Source organism: Lepus europaeus, chromosome 9 (assembly GCF_033115175.1).
Source record: "Lepus europaeus isolate LE1 chromosome 9, mLepTim1.pri, whole genome shotgun sequence".
NCBI classification, from domain to species: domain Eukaryota; kingdom Metazoa; phylum Chordata; class Mammalia; order Lagomorpha; family Leporidae; genus Lepus; species Lepus europaeus.
In genome coordinates, this window is record NC_084835.1 from 43,366,891 (window position 1) to 43,387,189 (window position 20,299).

The 20,299-nt window shown below is 41.4% G+C and overlaps 1 protein-coding gene across 3 annotated transcripts in view; it reads right to left on the bottom strand.

The window, feature by feature from the left end:
- The window catches only part of UBA3 (ubiquitin like modifier activating enzyme 3), a 39,753-nt gene that overhangs the window by 19,218 nt on the left and 236 nt on the right, over positions 1 to 20,299 (bottom strand). For 2 of the 3 annotated variants that reach the window (XM_062201243.1, XM_062201242.1), the window contains exons 2-6: positions 20,234 to 20,275; positions 18,343 to 18,463; positions 16,637 to 16,717; positions 11,075 to 11,157; positions 6,287 to 6,367 (exon numbers count right to left, since the gene is read on the bottom strand). In XM_062201243.1, the coding sequence (XP_062057227.1) occupies positions 6,287 to 6,367; positions 11,075 to 11,157; positions 16,637 to 16,717; positions 18,343 to 18,463; positions 20,234 to 20,275 (408 nt within the window). The remainder of the gene's footprint in view (positions 1 to 6,286; positions 6,368 to 11,074; positions 11,158 to 16,636; positions 16,718 to 18,342; positions 18,464 to 20,233; positions 20,276 to 20,299) is intronic. The other variant, XM_062201244.1, reaches the window with a different exon arrangement.

Sequence of the window (20,299 nt, forward strand, 5' to 3'; positions counted from 1 at the left end):
GGTCTCCCATGGGGTACAGGGCCCAAGCACTTGGGCCATCCTCCACTGCCTTCCCGGGCCATAGCAGAGAGCTGGCCTGGAAGAGGGGCAACCGGGATAGAATCCGGCACCCCGACCGGGACTAGCACCCGGTGTGCCGGCGCCACAAGGCGGAGGATTAGCCTGTTAAGCCACGGCGCTGGCCCTTAGCTTTACATTTTATAACTTGTGCATATGGTCCATTTTGAGTTAATTTTTGTAGAAGATGTGAAGTTTAGGTCAAGCCTTATTTTTTTGCCTATGGATATCCAATTGCTCTAGTACAATTTGTTGAAGAAACTATCCTTCCCCCACTAAATTGATTTTGCATCTTTGTCAAAAATCAATTGGCCATAGTTGCATGGGGCCATTTCTGGCTTTTCTAGAATGTTCCACCAATCTATTTTTCTGTGACAATACCATACAGTCTTGATTATTGTAGTTATGTAAGTAAATCTACAACTTGGATACTGATTCCATCTACTTTATTCTTTTCCAAAATCATCTTAGAATTCCTTTGCCTTTCCATATAAATTACAGAATAATCTTATTTCTAACAACAACAAAAAATTACTAAGATTTTGATAAAAACATGCATACAAATTTGGATAGAAGTGATGTTTTCATTATATTGATTCTTTCAATCCTTGAACAGGCAATATCTTTCCATTATTCAGATCTTTCTTTTATCAGCATTTTGTAGTTTCAGTATTTATCTTACTAGATTTACATCTATTTCTCTTTTTGAGCAGTTGTTAATGGCATTTTATTTGAAAGTACAGTTTCCACATTTGCTATATATAAACTATATATAGAAATAAACTTGATTTCTCTATGTCGATTTGGTATTCTGTAGGATTTCCTACAAAGAAATCCCATATTCTAATTTTCCAAAAAATATCAAGTTACCAAGGTCTAAATTCACATAATAGAGCATGAACACTTTAAAAATATTATTTCACAGGACCAGCACTGTGGTGTAGCAGGCAAAGCCATGCCTGCAACAACAGTAGCCCATATGGAGCCTGTATGCTCCACTCCTGATCCAGCTCCTTGGTAACAGCCAGAGAAAACAGTGGAAGATGGTTCAAGTACTTGGGCCCCAGCACCTACATGGGAGACCTGGAAGAAGTTCCTGGCTCCAGCCTTTGGCCTGGCCTAGGTCCGGCCATTGCAGCCACCTGGGGGCTGAAACAAAGATGGAAAATCTGTGTCTCTCCCTCTTTCTCTCTGTAACTCTGCTTTTCAAATAAATATTATTTCTCCTCTGCTTCCTGGTTCAACATGTGACTGTTCCTCCATACCAGCTCCACCACGGCCAACCTCCATCAGATGAGACTAATGGGGTCACCTGATTCTAAACTATGAGATTCCAAACTAATCATTAGCATCAACAATCCAAGGTTAACCTAATAGCCAAGGCCAGCATGAATGAGAAATGCCAGCTAACGGAATAAGAAATGCCCACAGATTAAGGACCATTTTGCCTTATTTCTTGCTTCTGTGACAGGGAACTCCTCATGCCTCCATTGGAAGGCCTTGACCAGTGACTTTCATTGGTCCCTCTTGGGTCTGGAACATGGTGAGAGTAATGAGAGATCATGGATCTCTTAGTCCAGATCTGCATCCAAGGATATGCCTGGCTTTAATGGGTCTGCTCTTTCACCAGTGATCTGGATGAAGCACTTGGTACTCCTCTTTTCTGGGAACATATACCCTTAGAAAGATGCACACTAAAAAACAAGAATCAAAGCCTGGCCAGCTTAAACATATTTATGAAAATAATATTGTAGCACAGGAGGTTTAGCTGCTATCTCCTGTAATGCCGGCACTCCATATGAGTGACAGCTCACATTCCAGCTGCCCCACCTCTGATCCTGCTCCCTGCTAATGTGCCTGGGAAAGCAAAAGAAAACAGCTCAAGTACCTGGGCCCCTGACACCCATGTGAGAGACCTGGATGGAGTTTCAGGCTCCTGACTTTGGCTTGACGCAACCCCTATTGTGTGGCCATCTGGGGACTGAACCAGCAGATGGAAGATCAATCTCTGTCTCTTCCCCATCTCTATAACCCTTTCAAATAAATTTTTAAAACTAAAAAAAAAAAAACACTATTTGAAATTTCTCCTGTCCCCAAGACAGGACATAAAAAAATTCAGCTTGAGTCACTGACCTTGTGAACATTCCATTCTTTTTTTTTTTTTTTTAACAGGCAGCGTGGACAGTGAGAGACAGAGAGAAAAGTCTTCCTTTACCATTGGTTCATCCTCCAATGGCCGCTGCAGCCGGCGCACTGCGGCCGGTGCACCACGCTGATCTGAAGGCAGGAGCCAGGTGCCTCTCCTGGTCTCCCATGCGGGTACAGGGCCCAAGGACTTGAGCCATCCTCCACTGCACTCCCGGGCCACAGCAGAGAGCTGGACTGGAAGAGGGGCAACCGGGACAGAATCCGGCACCCCAACCGGGGCTAGAACCCGGTGTGCCAGCACCACAGGCGGAGGATTAGCCTATTGAGCCGCGGCGCCGGCCATGAACATTCCATTCTAAGCAGCCAAAAAGGACCAGTTTGGGAGACAGGCATTGTGTGTGTGGTACAGCAGGTCAAGCCACCGACTAGATGCACACATCCAAATTAATATGTTGGTTCAAGTCCCAGCTTCAGACCCAGGTCCTTATCAACACATCTTGGGAGGCAGCAGATGATAGCTCAAGTGCTTAGGTACCTGCTGCTACCCACGTGCAAGACCCAGATAGAGTTCCTGGCTATAAGCTTCGGCCTGGCCTATCTTAGCTGTTGTGTTCCTTTGGGAATGAACTAGCACATGGAAGATCTCCCTTTTCTCTCTTCTCTGTCATTCAAAGCATGATTTTTTTTTTTTAAAGTTTATTTTTAAAAAGGAGAGGAGAAATTTGATGATTCTTGTCTTGCTTTTTTTCTTCTATAGCAATCAAGTGTGATCCAGATTTACTACTGTGGGAACAGTAACATCAACAGCAATAACAACAATTTGCACTTATTTTTAACTATTTCAGCTATAATAATATTACTTGACTGTGACTATTTTAAAACTTATTGGGACAGATGGTGTGGAGCAGTGATTAAGACACCATTTGGGGGCCAATGCTGTGGCACAGTGGGTGAAGGTGCCACCTACAGTGATGGCATCCCATATGGGTGCAGGTTCAAGCCCCAGCCACTCCACTTCCAATCCAGCTCTCTGCTATGGCCTGGGAAGGCAGTGAAAGATGGCACAAGTCCTTGGGCCTCTGAACCTGTGTGGGAGACCCGGAAGACGTTCCTGGCTCCTGGTTTCGGGTCATATCAGCTCAGCTCTGGCCATTGCGGCCGCTTGCAAAATGAACCAGTGGATGGAAGATCTCTCTTTCTGCCTCCCTGTAACTCTGCCTTTCAAATAAATAAGTAATCTTAAAAAAAAAAAAAAAAAAGACACCGTTTGGGATGCTTGCATCCCAAAACAGTGCTGGGTTTAAGTCTCAGCTCCACTTGTGATTCATGCTCCCTGCTAATGTGCACTCTGGGAAGCAGCACATGACATGAAAGACGGCTCAAGTACTTGGGTCCCTGCCACCATGTCAGAGACCTCAACAGGTTCAAGGCTCCCAACTTTCACCTAGCCCAGTCCTGGCTACTACAAGCATTTGGGAAGTCAAACAGTGGATAGAAGATGTATCTCTGTCTCTTTCTCTTTGCCTTTCAAATTAACAAAATTATGATTATTTTTTAAAGCTTTTATTTATTTACATGAAGGGCAGAGTTAGAGAGAGTCAGAGGGAGAGATAGAGAGTGAGATCTTCCATCCACTGGTTCACTCCCCAAATGGCCACAATGGCCAGAGCTGGGCCGATCTGAAGCCAGGAGCCAGGAGCTTCCTCCAGGTCCCCCACATGGGTACAGGGGCCCAAATACTTGGGCCATCCTCCACTGCTTTCCCAGGCACATCAGCAGGGAGATGGAGCAGTTGGGACTTGAATCAGAGCCCATATGGGATGCCGGCACTGCAGGCGGCGGCTTTACCCGCTATGCCACAGCGCCAGCCCCAAAAAAGTATTTTAAAACATATTTCTTGGGCTGGCGCCGTGGCTTAACAGGCTAATCCTCCGCCTTGCGGCGCCGGCACACCGGGTTCCAGTCCCAGTCGGGGCGCTGGATTCTATCCCGGTTGCCTCTCTTACAGGCCAGCTCTCTGCTATGGCCCGGGAAGGCGGTGGAGGATGGCCCAAGTGCTTGGGCCCTGCCCCCGCATGGGAGACCAGGAGAAGCACCTGGCTCCTGGCTTCGGATCAGCAAGATGCGCCGGCCGCAGGGGCCATTGGAGGGTGAACCAACGGCAAAAAGGAAGACCTTTCTCTCTCTCTCTCTCTCACTGTCCACTCTGCCTGTCAAAAATATATATATATGTATTTCTTGAAAAATAAAATTTTTTTTGGCCGGCGCCGCAGCTCACTAGGCTAATCCTCCACCTTGCGGCGCCGGCACACCGGGTTCTAGTACCGGTCGGGGCGCTGGATTCTGTCCCGGTTGCCCCTCTTCCAGGCCAGCTCTCTGCTGTGGCCAGGGAGTACAGTGGAGGATGGCTCAAGTCCTTGGGCCCTGCACCCCATGGGAGACCAGGAGAAGCACCTGGCTCCTGCCATCGGATCAGCGCAGTGCACCGGCCGCAGCGGCCATTGGATGGTGAACCAACGGCAAAGGAAGACTTTTCTCTCTGTCTCTCTCTCTCACTGTCCACTCTGCCTGTCAAAAAAAAAAAAAAAAGAAAAAGAAAAAGAAAATTTTTGACATGCCCTACATTTGACTAAAAACAACTGACTGTCTACTCTGTGTGCTACTATGAGAGACTCAAATACTAACTGAACTCAGCCTCAGAACTTATAGATTAGTACAAGAAATATGTAATTTGACACAAAAATTAAGCACAATGCAAAACAAATGTAGTTATGACATAGGCTATGTAAGTTTAATTTAAAAAAATCACAGCAGGGGCTAGTGTTGTGGCATAGCAGGTAAAGCCACCATCTGCAACACCCGCATCCCATATGGGCACTGGTTCGTGTTCCAGCAGTTCCACTTCTGATCCAGATCCCTGCTAATGGCCTGGGAAAAACAGCAGAAGATGGCCCAAGTGTTTGGGCCGCTGCCACAGATGAGGGAGCCTTGGATGAAGCTCCTGGCTCCTGGTTTTGGCCTGGCCCAGAACTGGCCATTGCAGCCATCTGTGGAGTAAAATGAGCAGATGGAAGATGTCTCCACTGCTCTCTATCTCTCCCTTTCTGTAATTCTGATTTTCAAAGTAAATTTTAAAACTTTAAAAATATAAAAATATAAAAAACAAAAATCAGAGCAAAAAATTATGTAAGTATAAAAAGATTAAAAGGATATTAAACAAAATGTTACCAGTAGTTATTTTAGAAATAAGGTTCCTGTTGGATTTTTCTTCTTTCTGTATTCTCTGTCACATATCTCTTTTATAGTAAATAAAAAAAGTTAGGGCAGGTGTTTTGATGCAGTGGGCTAAGCCACCACTTAGGACAATTAAATCTCATATTGTGGGCCGGCACTGTGGCAAAGTGAGTGAAGCTGCTGCCTGCTGTGCCAGTATCCCATATGGGCGCCAGTTTGAGTCCTGGCTGCTCCACTTCCAATCCAGCTCTCTGCTGTGGCCTGGGAAAGTAGTAGAAGAAGGCCCAAACAAGTCCTTGGTCTCCTGCACTCGCGTTAGGAGACCTGGAAGACATTCCTGGCTCCTGGCTTCAGATCGGCTCACTCCAGTGGTTGGGGCCATTTGGGGAGTGAACCATCAGATGGAAGACTTCTCTGTTTCTCTCTGCCTCTTCCACTCTGTAACTTCTCCTTTCAAATAAATAAACTTGAAAAAAAAAAAAAAAAAGAAAAGAAAAAGAAATCCCATATTGGAGTGCTGATTTGAGTTTTGGTTCCTCCATTTCAGGGAAAGCTTCCAGCTAATACATCGGGGGAGGCAGCAGATGATGGCTCAAGTGCTTGGGTCCCTGTCATCCAGATGAGAGACCCAGATGGAGTTATAAGCTTCCAGTTTTAGTCTGGTCCAGTCCTGACTTTTAAGAGCATTTGAAGAGTCAACTAGCAGATGGAAAATCAGTCTCTCTCTCTCTCTCTCTCTCTCTGTCACTCTTTCAGGTAAATGAAAATAAAGTAACACTGAAAGAACGAAGGATCTTAAAAAAAGAAAGCTTTAAAATACCAAGTAATTTTTTTTTCAAAAGGATACGGAACTACATTGCAATTAGGAACTCTGTCATTTAGAAATTCTGCAGCAACTTCAGCCTTAGGTCTTCCAACATCTTTAGGCCTACAAGAAAAATATTTAAATTATTTCATTATATAAATCTGGGTAACTATATTTCTTTTTTGGTGGGGAGGGAGGAAAAAAAACCACATTTATTAGTTAAGATAACCACACAACACAATGCTAAAAAGTAGACTGTCTTTTAAAACTTAACATAAATAGGTAAAATTTTTCCAGAGACCCAATCATTTCCATAGGTGTTTACAAATTAAAAGGCTCACGTTAAGACATTAAACAACAAAGTATGTAATAAAATGCTGCAACTTATCTGGAAAGCTTCAAAGTTAAAAATCATGAATTTGACTAACAATGCCCTTGAAAATCACTCAGTATTCAATGAGAGGCTGAAATCAGTGTTCAATATATTAATCCTAGAAATACCACTCCCCATGTCCTAGCCCCACCCCCAACATATTCTGCTGTACACTTTTTAAGATTTCTCTCATGGCAAACACACATACACTAGAACCTGAAAAGATATTCTGACCTACTATTTGCCATCATTGAAATGAATGATCAGAAAGTTAGGTTGGCAAGCCAAAGCTATCCCCCTGGATCCTTCTGGTTATAAACGTATGCAGAAACTAACATGAAGACTTGTGTTCACTGTGCTTTCTGGTTTTGTTCCTCCTGGTTAACCACTGATTCTGATGAGGTTTTTTTCCCTTGAGTATGGAAAGACCTTTAGAAATCCCTGAATTATTGGAAAGATATTCATGATTGCTAGTGTGACCTGAACTAGGAGCTCCAGAAGCCTGAGTAGACTAGACTTTACAAGTAAACTGCACTGAGAACTTGCAAACAGCATCAAACTCAAATGCAGCTCTTGGCTAAGTATCTTAAAGTGTAGCCTCTTTTCAACACAAACATAAATCCATAGTGAATTTATAGAATATTCAGAAGTACTGTCTTTATCTAAGTACTTCGTATATCAGTAATAACTTTTCATGAATAATTATTTTACCCTATCAGTCAAAAGCTGATGATGACCCAAACTATCACAACAAATTCAATTGACTATTTCTTAGGTAAAAACATGAACAGTACTTTCCTCCCCCAATTAAAGCATAATAATGGCAAGTTTCCTGGCCACTTTCTACTGTGGTATTTCCCAGTGCAAAAAATTATCCCAAACATAGAGCCTTCTAGGTATCTACTTCCTCTGAACTCCAGAACCTCAGAGTATTAGTTACTACGTGGGTCTTTGCTGACACATACACAGCAAAATTCATTTTAGGGAGAAGGAAGTTTTATTTATCTTCTTCCTGTGTGTGCTGATCATTTAGAAAAAGGTGAAGTTGCAACTACATATTTAAACAGGGAATAATTTCAAAGGAATTACCTAAAATTGTGAATGTTAGCCACATTTTTAAATAACTAGAAATATAAAGTCTCAAAAGATCACTCCTAGATAACAACCATAGATAGGAATGGAAATGGATCCACCTTCCGAACTTTGTATATATGATATTTTCTTTCCTGATGGGAATAAGTCACTCCTTCATGGATACACAGTTAGTGCTTCATTATTACTCGTTTTTATAACACAGGTCTTAGTACATACATGCTTATCATACCTACTAGAGCATTAGCAGGTGAAACAAAGTGATTATACAATTTCTTACTCTGTATTCCTTCATCAATAGCACAGAGTAAAAAGCTTAAAACTAAATGAAAATAAAAAACCAAATGTGCTCATTAGATATTTCATTTAAAACTGGACTTTCAAAGAAAAACGCTCCAAGAAGTCAGTTTTTCTTTCTTCCAATATAAAACTATTATTTTTTTTATTCAAATCTGCTAAGAACTTTATGCTCACTTTGTCTTAACTTGCATATAAAAGACCTTGCTACAAATGAGAGAACCTGATTTCAGTAATACTTTAACTATTCTGTACAGAAATCTCTTAAGTTCTATCAAGGGGATAAAATAGATTTCCAAGGCTCATTTTGTTATGTATTTTAAACAGAACTCCTACATGATTTCTGTGGAAACTGCTAGATTATCATTACCATACTAGGACAATCAGAATGCTCAGCCTAAAGTATCTTGAATAAAATGGCCTTTCACACACACCACCCTTGCAGGACACCGTGCCTATATTACTTTAACTGTGAAAGCGAGTATCTCCCTTGGGAGTTACTCTTACATTAAATAAGGTAATACAAAGAGATGCAAAAGTGTTTAATACCTCAGATATACTCAATAAATTTTAACTATCAACATTAGATTCTACCAGTTTTAGCCATAAATTAAGGGGCATAGCCTGTTTTCTAGAAGCAATCAATTCAATGGTGTCTTTTTATAACAGTATTCATACACTAAAAATTTATCAGACTAGAAAGGGCCCACAATCTTTTCAATAGACAAAGAAAATTTCTAGAGTTTAACTCGACTTAGTTTAATCCATCTTTCAGTCTCTTGCAGATGTTCCACAAGATAAAATAGAGATTTTATGCTTATTCAAATTGAATGTTATCTTTTTCTGCTGTCTCACCCTTATCCTGCTTACTCAGGACTATCAGATCTTTCTGTTAGTACCCTAATAACTAGAGAGAGAAAAAAAAATTATCCACATCTACATTCTTCCCTAACAAATACATTTTCATTTAAGCTACAAAAACCCCTGACTACATACTAAAATTCATGCACGATACTTTCCTAAGGCCTGCACTTATGATCTACTTCCAGTTTTTAAAGTCATTTTTGGCCGGCGCCGTGGCTCAACAGGCTAATCCTCCACCTTGCGGCGCCAGCACACCGGGTTCTAGTCCCGGTCGGGGCGCCGGATTCTATCCTGGTTGCCCCTCTTCCAGGCCAGCTCTCTGCTGTGGCCCGGCAGTGCAGTGGAGGATGGCCCAAGTGCTTGGGCCCTGCCCCCGCATGGGAGACCAGAATAAGCACCTGGCTCCTGCCTTTGGATCAGCGTGATGCGCCGGCAGCAGTGTGCTGACCGCAGCGGCCATTGGAGGGTGAACCAATGGCAAAAAGGAAGACCTTTCTCTCTTTCTCTCTGTCTCTCTGTCTCTCACTATCCACTCTGCCTGTCAAAATAAATAAATAAATAAAGTCATTTTTAACAAAGCATTCCTTGATATTTTCTGTTATTTCATGTATATGTAAGGTAAGTATTCCTCTTCTGTTTTCATTTCTATTGGTCCTAGGTTTTCTCTCCTTAATGCTCCACTTTCTTTTCCCTTGTTTAAAACTCTAATGTTTTCACAATTTCTTTGCTCCAGAGTCATCATTCAAATTTTGGCTCGCAACTCCTTAATACAAGGGTACTTCAAAAAGCTTGCTGAAAATGGAGCTGAAAGGCTAGTTCATTTTGTACATACATACAATAAGTCTTCAAATCTTCAAACAGTTCGTGGAAAATGTTATTAAAAATATGCATGAATTTCAACATTTGGGGCGTCAAAATAACTTATTATTTTTTTGTTTTAATTAGAGACAGAGACAGAGAGAACACAGAGAGCATGCTCCCACCTGCTCCCAAAGGTCACAGCAGCCACGGCTGGGCTGAGCTAAAGCTGGGAGCTGAGAATTCAAGCAGGGTCTCCCAGGTGGGTGATTTGGACCCAACCACTTGAGCCATCACCTGCTGCCTCCTGAGCCCACATCAGCAGGAAGTTGGAACCAGGAGCGAGAGTTGGTCATTGAATCCAGACACTTCAATACGGGATGGGGGCATCTTAAACACCAGGTTAAAAGCCCACCCTATAATAAACTCAACTTCTATAATTCCATTTTTCCACAAATATTTTGAAGGTCTCTTGAATACACAAGGGTCTACAGTCCAGCTACTATTCTCTTGTGAAATCAACAGGAGAAAAAGAGTTGTACTCCATGTATTCAGGCATGATCACCCTGAGAGTACAAAAAATAATACATACCTTTGGAAGGAGACTTCTTAAAAAAAAAAAAAAAAAACCTGCTTACAAAACTACTTTGCCAGAACATCCAAAATTTTATTTAAATGAAAGTGGTAGTCTTAATTTTCAAATAAAATTGGTATTATCCTTGCCATAGTTTCTTTTTTTCTCTAATTTATTTTTTAAGGAATACAATTTCATAAGTACAACTTTAGGAATATAGTTATTCTTCCCACCATACCTGCCCTCCTACTCACACTCCCAGCTCTCTTCCACCTTCCTCTCCCCTTGCCAGTCCCATTCTCCATTAAGATTTTCAATTAACTTAACACAGAAGACCAACTCTATACTAACTAAGGATTTCAACAGTTTGCATGTGTGCGCACACACACTCACACACACACACTCACACACACACAAACTGAGAACTAGTTTTACAGTTAACTCTCATAATATAGCTTAATGAGGTCAGAGGTCCTGCCTGGGGAGTTAGTGCACAGCGACTCCTGTTGTTAATTTAACAATTAACACTCTTACATATGATGTCAGTGACCACCTGAGGCTCTTGACATGATCTGCCTAGGCTATGGAAGCCTTTTGAGTCCACAAACTCTGTCAGTATTTAGACAAGGCCAAAAGCAAAGTGGAAGCTGTCTCCTCCTTTTAGAGAAAAGTACATCCTTCTTTGATGGCCACTTCTTTCTGCTAGGGTCTCACTCACAGAGATCCTTCTTGTAGAACATTTTGCCGCCATAGTTTCTACTTACTAAACTTCAATATACTCAAATTCAAATGACAATAGAGTTAAAAACACATCTAAAATGTTAAAACTTACCTAAATAAAAACTGTCTATTTAGATTGGAAACATCAATAGTGTCCATGTCTATAACATGAATCTGTCTAAAACCAGACAATGCCTGTGGGAACAAAAATAATCCAATTGAGAAGCTTTTTCACATTTGAAAATTTAATATTTGCTTTCAATTAAGTCCTAAATCAACAAATTCTCAGTAATAAATTATGCAACACCGTATCTGATAGTTAAAGAACTCTGTGAGGTATGTGAAATTTACAGAAATTATTAAAGTCAGATATATGTAACCAATTTCAAACCATCTATAACCAAGAGAAAATCCAGAATTTCTATAGATTAAAAATATTTTATACATACACTTTCCATAAATATATTCATAAAGTTTGTTACTCTTCTGCTGTTGATAGTTCAATTTTACCACTCTTATTAGTTAACTATATTTGCTATCCTCTCTTCAGAGGATAAAAATCAACTCCTACAAGCTTTAATTCATTCAACAATAAGCATGCCACAACTCAGAAAAGGTAACTATTAAAAGACATGGGTCTTTAGCACACACACATATATGCAATGCACAGATAAAAGGACTATCTCAAAAGTTTGAGGCAAGGTAATCATTCCAGCCCTCCAGCTGCTAACTCCAATGACCACCAATTCTCAGACTATTTATCTTTATCCTTCTAAGGTTTTTGGCACTTTAAACACATACTTCACTCGGTCATTACACCCATGAGTATTTGAACACTTTCAAAAATGGGTTTCCAGTTCCCTCATTTTTGCTCCTATTTTACTAGCCACAATTCAGAGTTTGGTTCAGATCATCTTATAAGACAAAGATAGACAATCTCACAGACATCTCAGACTTAAATGTCCAAAACCAAACTTGATCACCTTTGCTCACCACTCACCAAACCTGTTATTTTCCATGTTCCTCATTTTAGCAGTGACTCCAGCCTTCCAGTTTCTCAGGCAAAAACCTGATGTGTCAACCTTAACTTCTCTTTCATATCACATAACACAACCAACCCATTAGCAAATTCTGTTGATTGTCTTCAAATTATATCCATAAACCTGACCATCTCTCATCACCTCCAACGATATTAAACCCTAATCTCCAAGTTACTGTCATTCCTTGTCTAGAGAACTACAACAGTCTTTGAACTACTACCTCTGTTTCTTCCCCAGCTCTTTCTTTGCGATTTATTTTACTTGAGAGGCAGAGTGACAAAAAGGCAGTAAGTGAGGGGTGGGGAAGGAGAGAGAGAGAAAGAGATCCCAAATGGCCACAAAAGCCAGTGATGGGCCAGGCAAAGCCAGGAGCCAGGAACTCTACCCACCCCATGCAAGTCTCCTACATGGGTTGCACGGGTCCAAGTACTTGGGCCATCCTCCACTGCCTACCCAGACACATGAGTTCAAGAAGCTGGATCAGAACCTCCAGGATTCAACTGGCAGTTGGATTTCAGATGCCCACATGGCAAGCAGAGCATGCCTACTCTGCATAACCTGCTGCAGCACAATGCTGCAATTGTCCCCCAGCCCCAGACCCTTCTTTTAGCCTATCTGCAATGAATCAGCCACAGTGCTCCAAGTTTAAAGTGAGTCAAGTCATTCATCTTCAATGATTTCCTGACTCAAAGTTCTTGAGGCAGTTTCCAAGGCCTTTTCTGACATTGCTCTGAGCCTCTCCATCACCAATTACCTCTCTTATATCCCCTTCAAAACCGCTTCCCCTTACGCACTTCTGCTTTAGCTGTAGCTTGAATAGACATGCTTCTACTTCACAGCTACTGCACCTGCTTCTCCCTCTGACCAGAATGATCACCTCCAGATATAAGGATGGCTCATTTGGCTGCCTCTTTACTCAAAGAGAACCTTTTTAAAAACTCTTTCCTATCTTCCACTTTTCCCATTTTTATAGTACACACATCATGTGACTTACTATTTATTTGACTTGTCTTTCATTCAACTAAAATATGAGGCCCATAATCACAAATATCTGTGTTGTTCAACACTGTATCTTCATCACCTAAAATGGTGCTTGGCATGTGGGGAAGGAGGTTCCCTAAGTATCTGTTCAATTGATAATGTTAACTTCTAGAATGAACCTTTGGAGGGCTTACAATCAATTAAAAAACTCATGTATAACTCCTGGGTGTTTATATCTAAAATAAGCAATGTAATTAGTAAAGCTGAAAGTTCTTAGTTTTTCTTCTTTGATGTTAAAGGTTATTATAGGCCAGCACCGTGGCTTAACAGGCTAATCCTCTGCCTTGCGGCGCTGGCACACCGGGTTCTAGTCCCGGTTGGGGCGCCGGATTCTATCCCGGTTGCCCCTCTTCCAGGCCAGCTCTCTGCTATGGCCTGGGAAGGCAGTGGAGGATGGCCCAGGTCCTTGGGCCCTGCCCCCGCATGGGAGACCAGGAGAAGTGCCTGGCTCCTGGCTTCGGATCAGCACGATGCGCTGGCCGCAGCGGCCACTGGAGGGTGAACCAACGGCAAAAAGGAAGACCTTTCTCTCTGTCTCTCTCTCACTATCCACTCTGCCTGTCAAAAAAATAAAAATTAAAAAAAAAAAAAGGTTATTATAATGCACATAAGTAACAGGGCCACTCCTTAAAGTTGCTTGATGACTAACCTTCAGATCTAATTCTTCAACTCCTTTATATTTAAAATTAATACATTTCCCATTTGCAAATAATGGCTTCAAAATAGAAAAAGTTAAGCTTTACAGGACCTGTATATACCTAACACCTAACAACAACAACAACGAAACACACTGTATCCTCTACAAACCCTTCCCATCCAGAAGTCTCTGGTTCTCACACTGCTAGAGTACTTAGGTATGATAAGGTACTGTCATTCTGGCAATCAACCACAAACACACTGCTACTTGTGAAACTTGTCTCCCCAGTGAAACCTCAGTTTCACTAAGGACAGACTTTGATGATCCACAACCCCTAAAGAACCCAGCCTAACACTTAAGTTTTTCCATCTCCAGAGGTGTAACATTAGTGTCACCTATCAAAATTAATGTGGCTGTGTTTATACTTAAACTTAACTCCTTTGGCTGGCTATCGAGGTTTTCTATCTGCTTCATTTTCTAAGGAATCCACTGCAACATTTCTAGTTTTCTACAAAGCAATGAGAAGCTAGGCATATAACAGCTCTAAACAAATTCTCCCACTCATTTTTGTTAACTGATAAAAAAATTACAAGAAGGTACTTTATGATTGCCAGAAGTCAATTCAATCAATTAATTAAATTTAAAAATTAGTTTCCCGAACAGTATATAGTAATAGCTTCACCACAAGCTTAGCTTTCCAGCCAGGCATCTGGTGCAGCAATTAAAACACTACTTGGAACACTCACAACTGATATCAAAGTGCCTGGATTTGGGTTCCAGCTCTGCTTCCAATTCTAGCTTCCTGCTAATATACACTCTGTTAGGGAGCAGGTAATGGCTCAAGTACCTGGATATCTGCCACCCATGTCAGAGACTGAGACTGAGTTTCTGGCTCCTGATCTTAGCCTGACCTAGCCTTGGTTGTTGTGGGCATCTGTGGGAATGAACCAGCAGGTAGAAGACATTTCTCTTTCTACCTTTCCAAGAGAAATCAACAATAAATAATTTTTTTAAATCTTAGCTTTCCCAAGTTTTATGTATCTACCACCATATGGTCACCAAAAGTTACCATCTCGGGCTAGTGCCGTAGCTCACTAGGCTAATCCTCCACCTGTCGCACAGGCACCCTGGGTTCTAGTCCCAGTTGGGGCGCCAGATTCTGTCCCGGTTGCTCCTCTTCCAGTCCAGCTCTCTGCTGTGGCCTGGGAGGGCAGCAGAGGATGGCCCAAGTGCTTGGGTCCCTGTACCCACATGGGAGACTGGGAGGAAGTACCCGGCTCCTGGCTTCAGATCGGCGCAGTGCTGGCCATAGCGGCCATTAGGGGAGTGAACCAATGGAAGGAAGACCTTTCTCTCTGTATCTCTCTCACTGTCTATAACTCTCTCTCTGCTCTCTAACTCTGCCTGGCAAAAAAAAAAAAAAAAGTTACCATCTCATTAAGTCAAATAATGAGCTAATGTCTTAGTGAAAAAGAACACTTAACTAAAGACTGATGACCCAGATTAGAGTGCAGGCACATAACTACAATCCAAAATGCTCAGGCAAATCATTTAACATCTTTAACCTCAACATAACCTATGTATAGGTAAAACAAGACAATGAACGTCCTACCCACCTATCTGGGTTATTTGGAGAAGCAAGAAAAATACTAAATTATTTGAAACCACACAATAAAATCTGAATTATCTGTTTTCTTATTTATTTCACTGAAATTAATGAGCACTTTGCAAGAAAGTACCAAAATTTGCTCAATAAACAGCAGAGAAGTAAATGAACATAAATTTATAAATGACTTTATAGAACCAAGAACTTTAGAGTCTAAAAAGTTTCAAAGTCATATTATCACTTAAATTACCATATAGAATCTGACCTGTTAAACTTATCTAACAAAAGCTCCAAAGAAAAGGTTAGCAATCAGGGCTGGCACTGTGGCATAGCAGATGAAGCTGCCACCTGCAGTGCCAGCATCCCACATGGGCACTGGCTGCTCCATTTCCAATAGAGCTCTCTGCTATGGCCTATGAAAGCAGCAGAGGATGGCCAACTCCTTGGCCCCTGCACCCACACGGGAGACACAAAAGAAACTCCTGGCTCCTGATCAGCTCAGCTCTACCCACTGCAGCCATCTGGGGAGTGAACCAGCAGATAGATCTCTCTTTCTCTGCCTCTACCCCTCTGTAACTCTACCTTTCAAAGAAATAAATCTTTAAATTAAAAAAAAAAAAAAAAAAAAAAAAAAAGGAAAGAAAAGGCTAACAATCACAATAGGGGCCAGTGCTGTGGCACAGTAGGTTAAGCCTCTGCCTGCATCCCATGTGGGCACCTGTTCGAGTCCTGGCTGCTCTACTTCTGATCCAGCTCCCCGCTAATGTGCTTGGGAGGGCAGCAGAAGATGGCCCAAGTCCTTGGGCACCTGCACCCATGTGGGAGACCTGGATGAAGCTCCCAGCTTTTGGCTTCGGGTTGGCCCAGCTCCAGCCATTGCGGCCATTTGGGGAGTGAACCAGTGGATTGAAAACCTCTCTCTGTCTATAACTCTGCCTCTCAAATAAATAAAATAAATCTTAAAAGAAAACACAATAAAGAAATTTCCTAGTGCTAGGTATGGTTCATTAATTGTGACAAATATATCACACTAATACAAGATATTAAGGGATGCTGGGTATAGACTGTAATAAATATAGCTTACTGATATGAGGTATTAATAATGGGAAGCTGGGCATGGTATACAGATTCTGACAAATATACTAATATATTAACAATAAAGGAAGCTGGCGTATAGAGTATGTGCGAACTCTACCAGTTCACAATTCCTGTCATAAATTTAAACCTATTCTGAAATAAATTGTTTTTTTTTTAAAGAAAAAAAGATATTTCCTAGTATAAAAAAAAAAAACTGCTTTACTTATCACAAAGGGGGAGGGGAGAGACATTTTATATATACATGTATATTACCAGATTTTTGAGGAGCTCACATCCTAAGCCGCCAGCTCCAATGACTAGCACTTTACATGTATCTAACAAAAACTGGAGAGACTGTAAAGAACAAAAAGTCACATTAAAATCTGCTGATAATCATAAATACCATCAACAAACAACAAGTCATAAGAAAATTTTCAACGTTTCCACCAAAAATGCAACTAAGGATAAAGAGCATCCTTTTATTTCCTTTTATATTTTACAGACCATTTCAAATCTATGAATTATATACAACCAGAAACTCTAAAACTTTAATGATTTCAGAGAATTTGTTTTTAAATCGACTTTTATTGTCTGAAATTAAACATCTATAGACAACAAGAAAAACTATCCTCGCTTGTTTTCCTTAATTTTTGAAAGGGAATGGAAAGCCTCAAATTGAGTTAACTGACTCCTTAAAAAGCACAAAGTCTAAAAATCTTAAAAATCCAGGATCAAGCATGTAGGTGTTCAAAAGTCTAAAAAAATAAGGTAAGAAGTCGGCGCCGCGGCTCACTAGGCTAATCCTCTGCCTTGCGGTGCCAGCACACCGGGTTCTAGTCCCGGTCGGGGCACCGATCCTGTCCCGGTTGCCCCTCTTCCAGGCCAGCTCTCTGCTGTGGCCAGGGAGTGCAGTGGAGGATGGCCCAAGTGCTTGGGCTCTGCACCCCATGGGAGACCAGGAGAAGCACCTGGCTCCTGCCATCGGATCAGCGTGGTGCGTCGGCCGCAGCGCGCCAACCGCGGCGGCCATTGGAGGGTGAACCAACGGCAAAAAGGAAGACCTTTCTCTCTATTTCTCTCTCTGTCCACTCTGCCTGTCAAAAATAAATAAATAAATAAATAAATAAGGTAAGAACGATAATAGCAAGGTAAACTTATAAAACATGATAGGAAGAAAAACTGAGAAAACTGCATGTCTTCAGAAATACAATTTGAAACATTTATTTAACAGAAATGGTCATTTTAAATTATCAAGCAAAAAGTATCAGAAACCAAAGAAAATAAGGTATATCAGCTAAAAAAAAGCAGAATTAATACTGTCAGTTCTATATTATATTAAAGGAAAAAAGTTACTCAGGTAAGACACTGTGCCAAACTCAGAAGATTTAACATTGAGTACTACAATATTTCTCTTTCAAAACAGTATCTCTTAAAAAAAAAAAAGCTACAAAAGGACACAAGTACTTACTGTAAAAATACTTTTCTTACTTTCCTATACCTAATAAAAAACAGGTATCTAATTGAACATTTTAAGTCAGACATTATCAGTCAAAAATTCTATGCCACTGTTAGCACTCATATAATTTTTGACATGCAACTAAATATATTCAATTCTAAGATAATCCAACTAAATTCCAAAATTTAAATAAGCATATCTATACTTTTATCTTATAGCAGGGCTACTGAAGAGGAATTTGTCTCAAATCATTTTGAACTGGAGTTTTAAGTATAACAGAATTTTTAAAAGTTATGAAGTTACTTTCCTCTTGAACTCTTTCAACTTATATTACGTGAGAAATGTGAAAATTAATCAAATATTATTCACTCAAGTAGATTGTAAATATACAAGTGAGTATTTCAAGATACTACGTTTTATAAGAAAATTAGTTTTCATAAGAGCAAATTAAAAAAGGAAGCATTTTACTATGTTTGAAACATAAAACTATTAGAGCAGTTATTTAAAAATAAACGTTTCTCACTTCAGTGCTCGGTTCGAAATCAGGGTGTGTGAAGGGTCCAGATCGCTCGAGGAACTTCTTTACATGGTTCCAGCGACCTTCCCAGTCTCCAGTGTCCCCACACCCACCATCAACAGCCATTCTGCACAGAACACAGTAAATTCAGCTGCAAAAATCAGTCCGGAAAAAAGCCACACCTACAGTTATTATGGTTTCCCCAAATGAAAAGACCTGCTCAAACAGAAAGGGAATGCTCAATGTGGTCATGTCTATGCTTTCCTATCACTTGTCTATTATATGGTTCACTTAAGAACTGCCTGTGATTGCTTCTATTTTTTTCATTTCATCCACCTGACAAAAAATCAGTCTACCTGTTCCTCAAATAATCCAAGGTCAAACTTGGGATGTTGGTCTATGGGTAAGAAATGGACTTGTCTATATGTGGTATTTACACAAGACCACAGCAGCCTTCCCCAGTATGTTCTTTCAAGTCAGCTGATCTGGCAATGTCATACGCATGGGAAAACAACAAAAGGGACACTCTAAGAACTGAGGCTTCAAATCTACCACCACCCATGTGTTCTTTATTTTCTATTTATTTAAAGATCATTTCTGATGACAGGAGCTTTGACACGGTTTTCTCAGAAACAGGGGTCCAAATTTTCAAAAACAACTGAGTCCTGTGAGGTGGTTTCTGTTGCCACTACAGTAAAAAAAAAAAAAAAAAAAAAAAAAAAAACACTCAGCTTGTCATCACACCTAGAAACCTTTCAGGATATACAACTACATAAAGTGGGACTTCTCTACCAAAGTGCACAAACTGCCTTATCAGTGCCAAGATTCATGTCTGGTTGTGGTTATTTTTTAATTTTCTACTTTCAAGTATGTTGGTAATACCCAGAAGTACTGCGTAGTAATAAAGACCATAGGTCTTGATGCGCAGTCGGATTTGGTTCCACAACTAACAGCACCATGACCTTGAGCAGATTACTGAACAGCCATAAACCTCAACTGCAGGCTATTGGGAGCAACTTCTTAGTGCCAGGAGGATAAAGCGATATTAACACAGAGGACTTAATAAAGGATGGGGCATGTCGTGCACTTTGTGCAAAAGTGGAAGGGAAATCAAAGGTGAGGAAAGTTTGTCATTCCAGGACTCTAAGCAGTTGAAATTCAAGTTCTGGGGGAAGAGACCTCAGGAAGCACCAGGAATTGGCAGAGAAATTACAAACTCACCACACCCACTGCGAGAGTATTTTCCACTCCCATGTAGGGAGGAGAGAAATTATGTGCACTGGCTCAGTCCGAAAACACTGTGTAAATCTGTCCCACCAGCACAAACTGATCATCTGGTAAGACACGGGGTGTATGGTAAGTGAGGAAAAAAATAAGCTGTTGGTGTCAACACCCTCCTTTAAGAGTCAATTATTTCGCAGAAATGGTTGACGTGCTTAGTACAGTACCTGAAACACAGTTTTCACACACAGTGTGCAATGAGCACTATTGTTTTAGTGTTTACGAAAGGCAAAAACAAAACTGCCCCGTGTCCGTTAGGTGTGTGTGTGTAAGTTGGATTCCCTTTTCACAAGCTCAAGGATCTGACAATTTGGGATGGAGGAAGAGGGGGGCACAACGGTCCTTCCGCAAAACCTTTAAGTCAGACGCCCCGGCGGCCCCTGAAGGCCCTGCAGGTGCACCCCGGCCCCGACGCCCGCCGGGGCACAAATCTGGAGCGGCCCTCGGGGGCCCCCGGGGCTGCTGCGGGACCGGGGTCAGGGGAAGAGGCCGCGCGGCCTGAGCTCCGGGTGCCCCCCTCCCAGCCCCATGGGCCCGCTGCGGCTGGTCCCCTAGGCCTGGGGTAAGGGGAGGCGGGGGTCCCCGGAGAGGGCCCCGGCCTCCCGGCAGCACTAACTTCTCAGCCAGCAGCTCCTCTATTCTCCTTCTTTTCTTCTCCCTAAAAGAAAGAGAGAATAAAAGA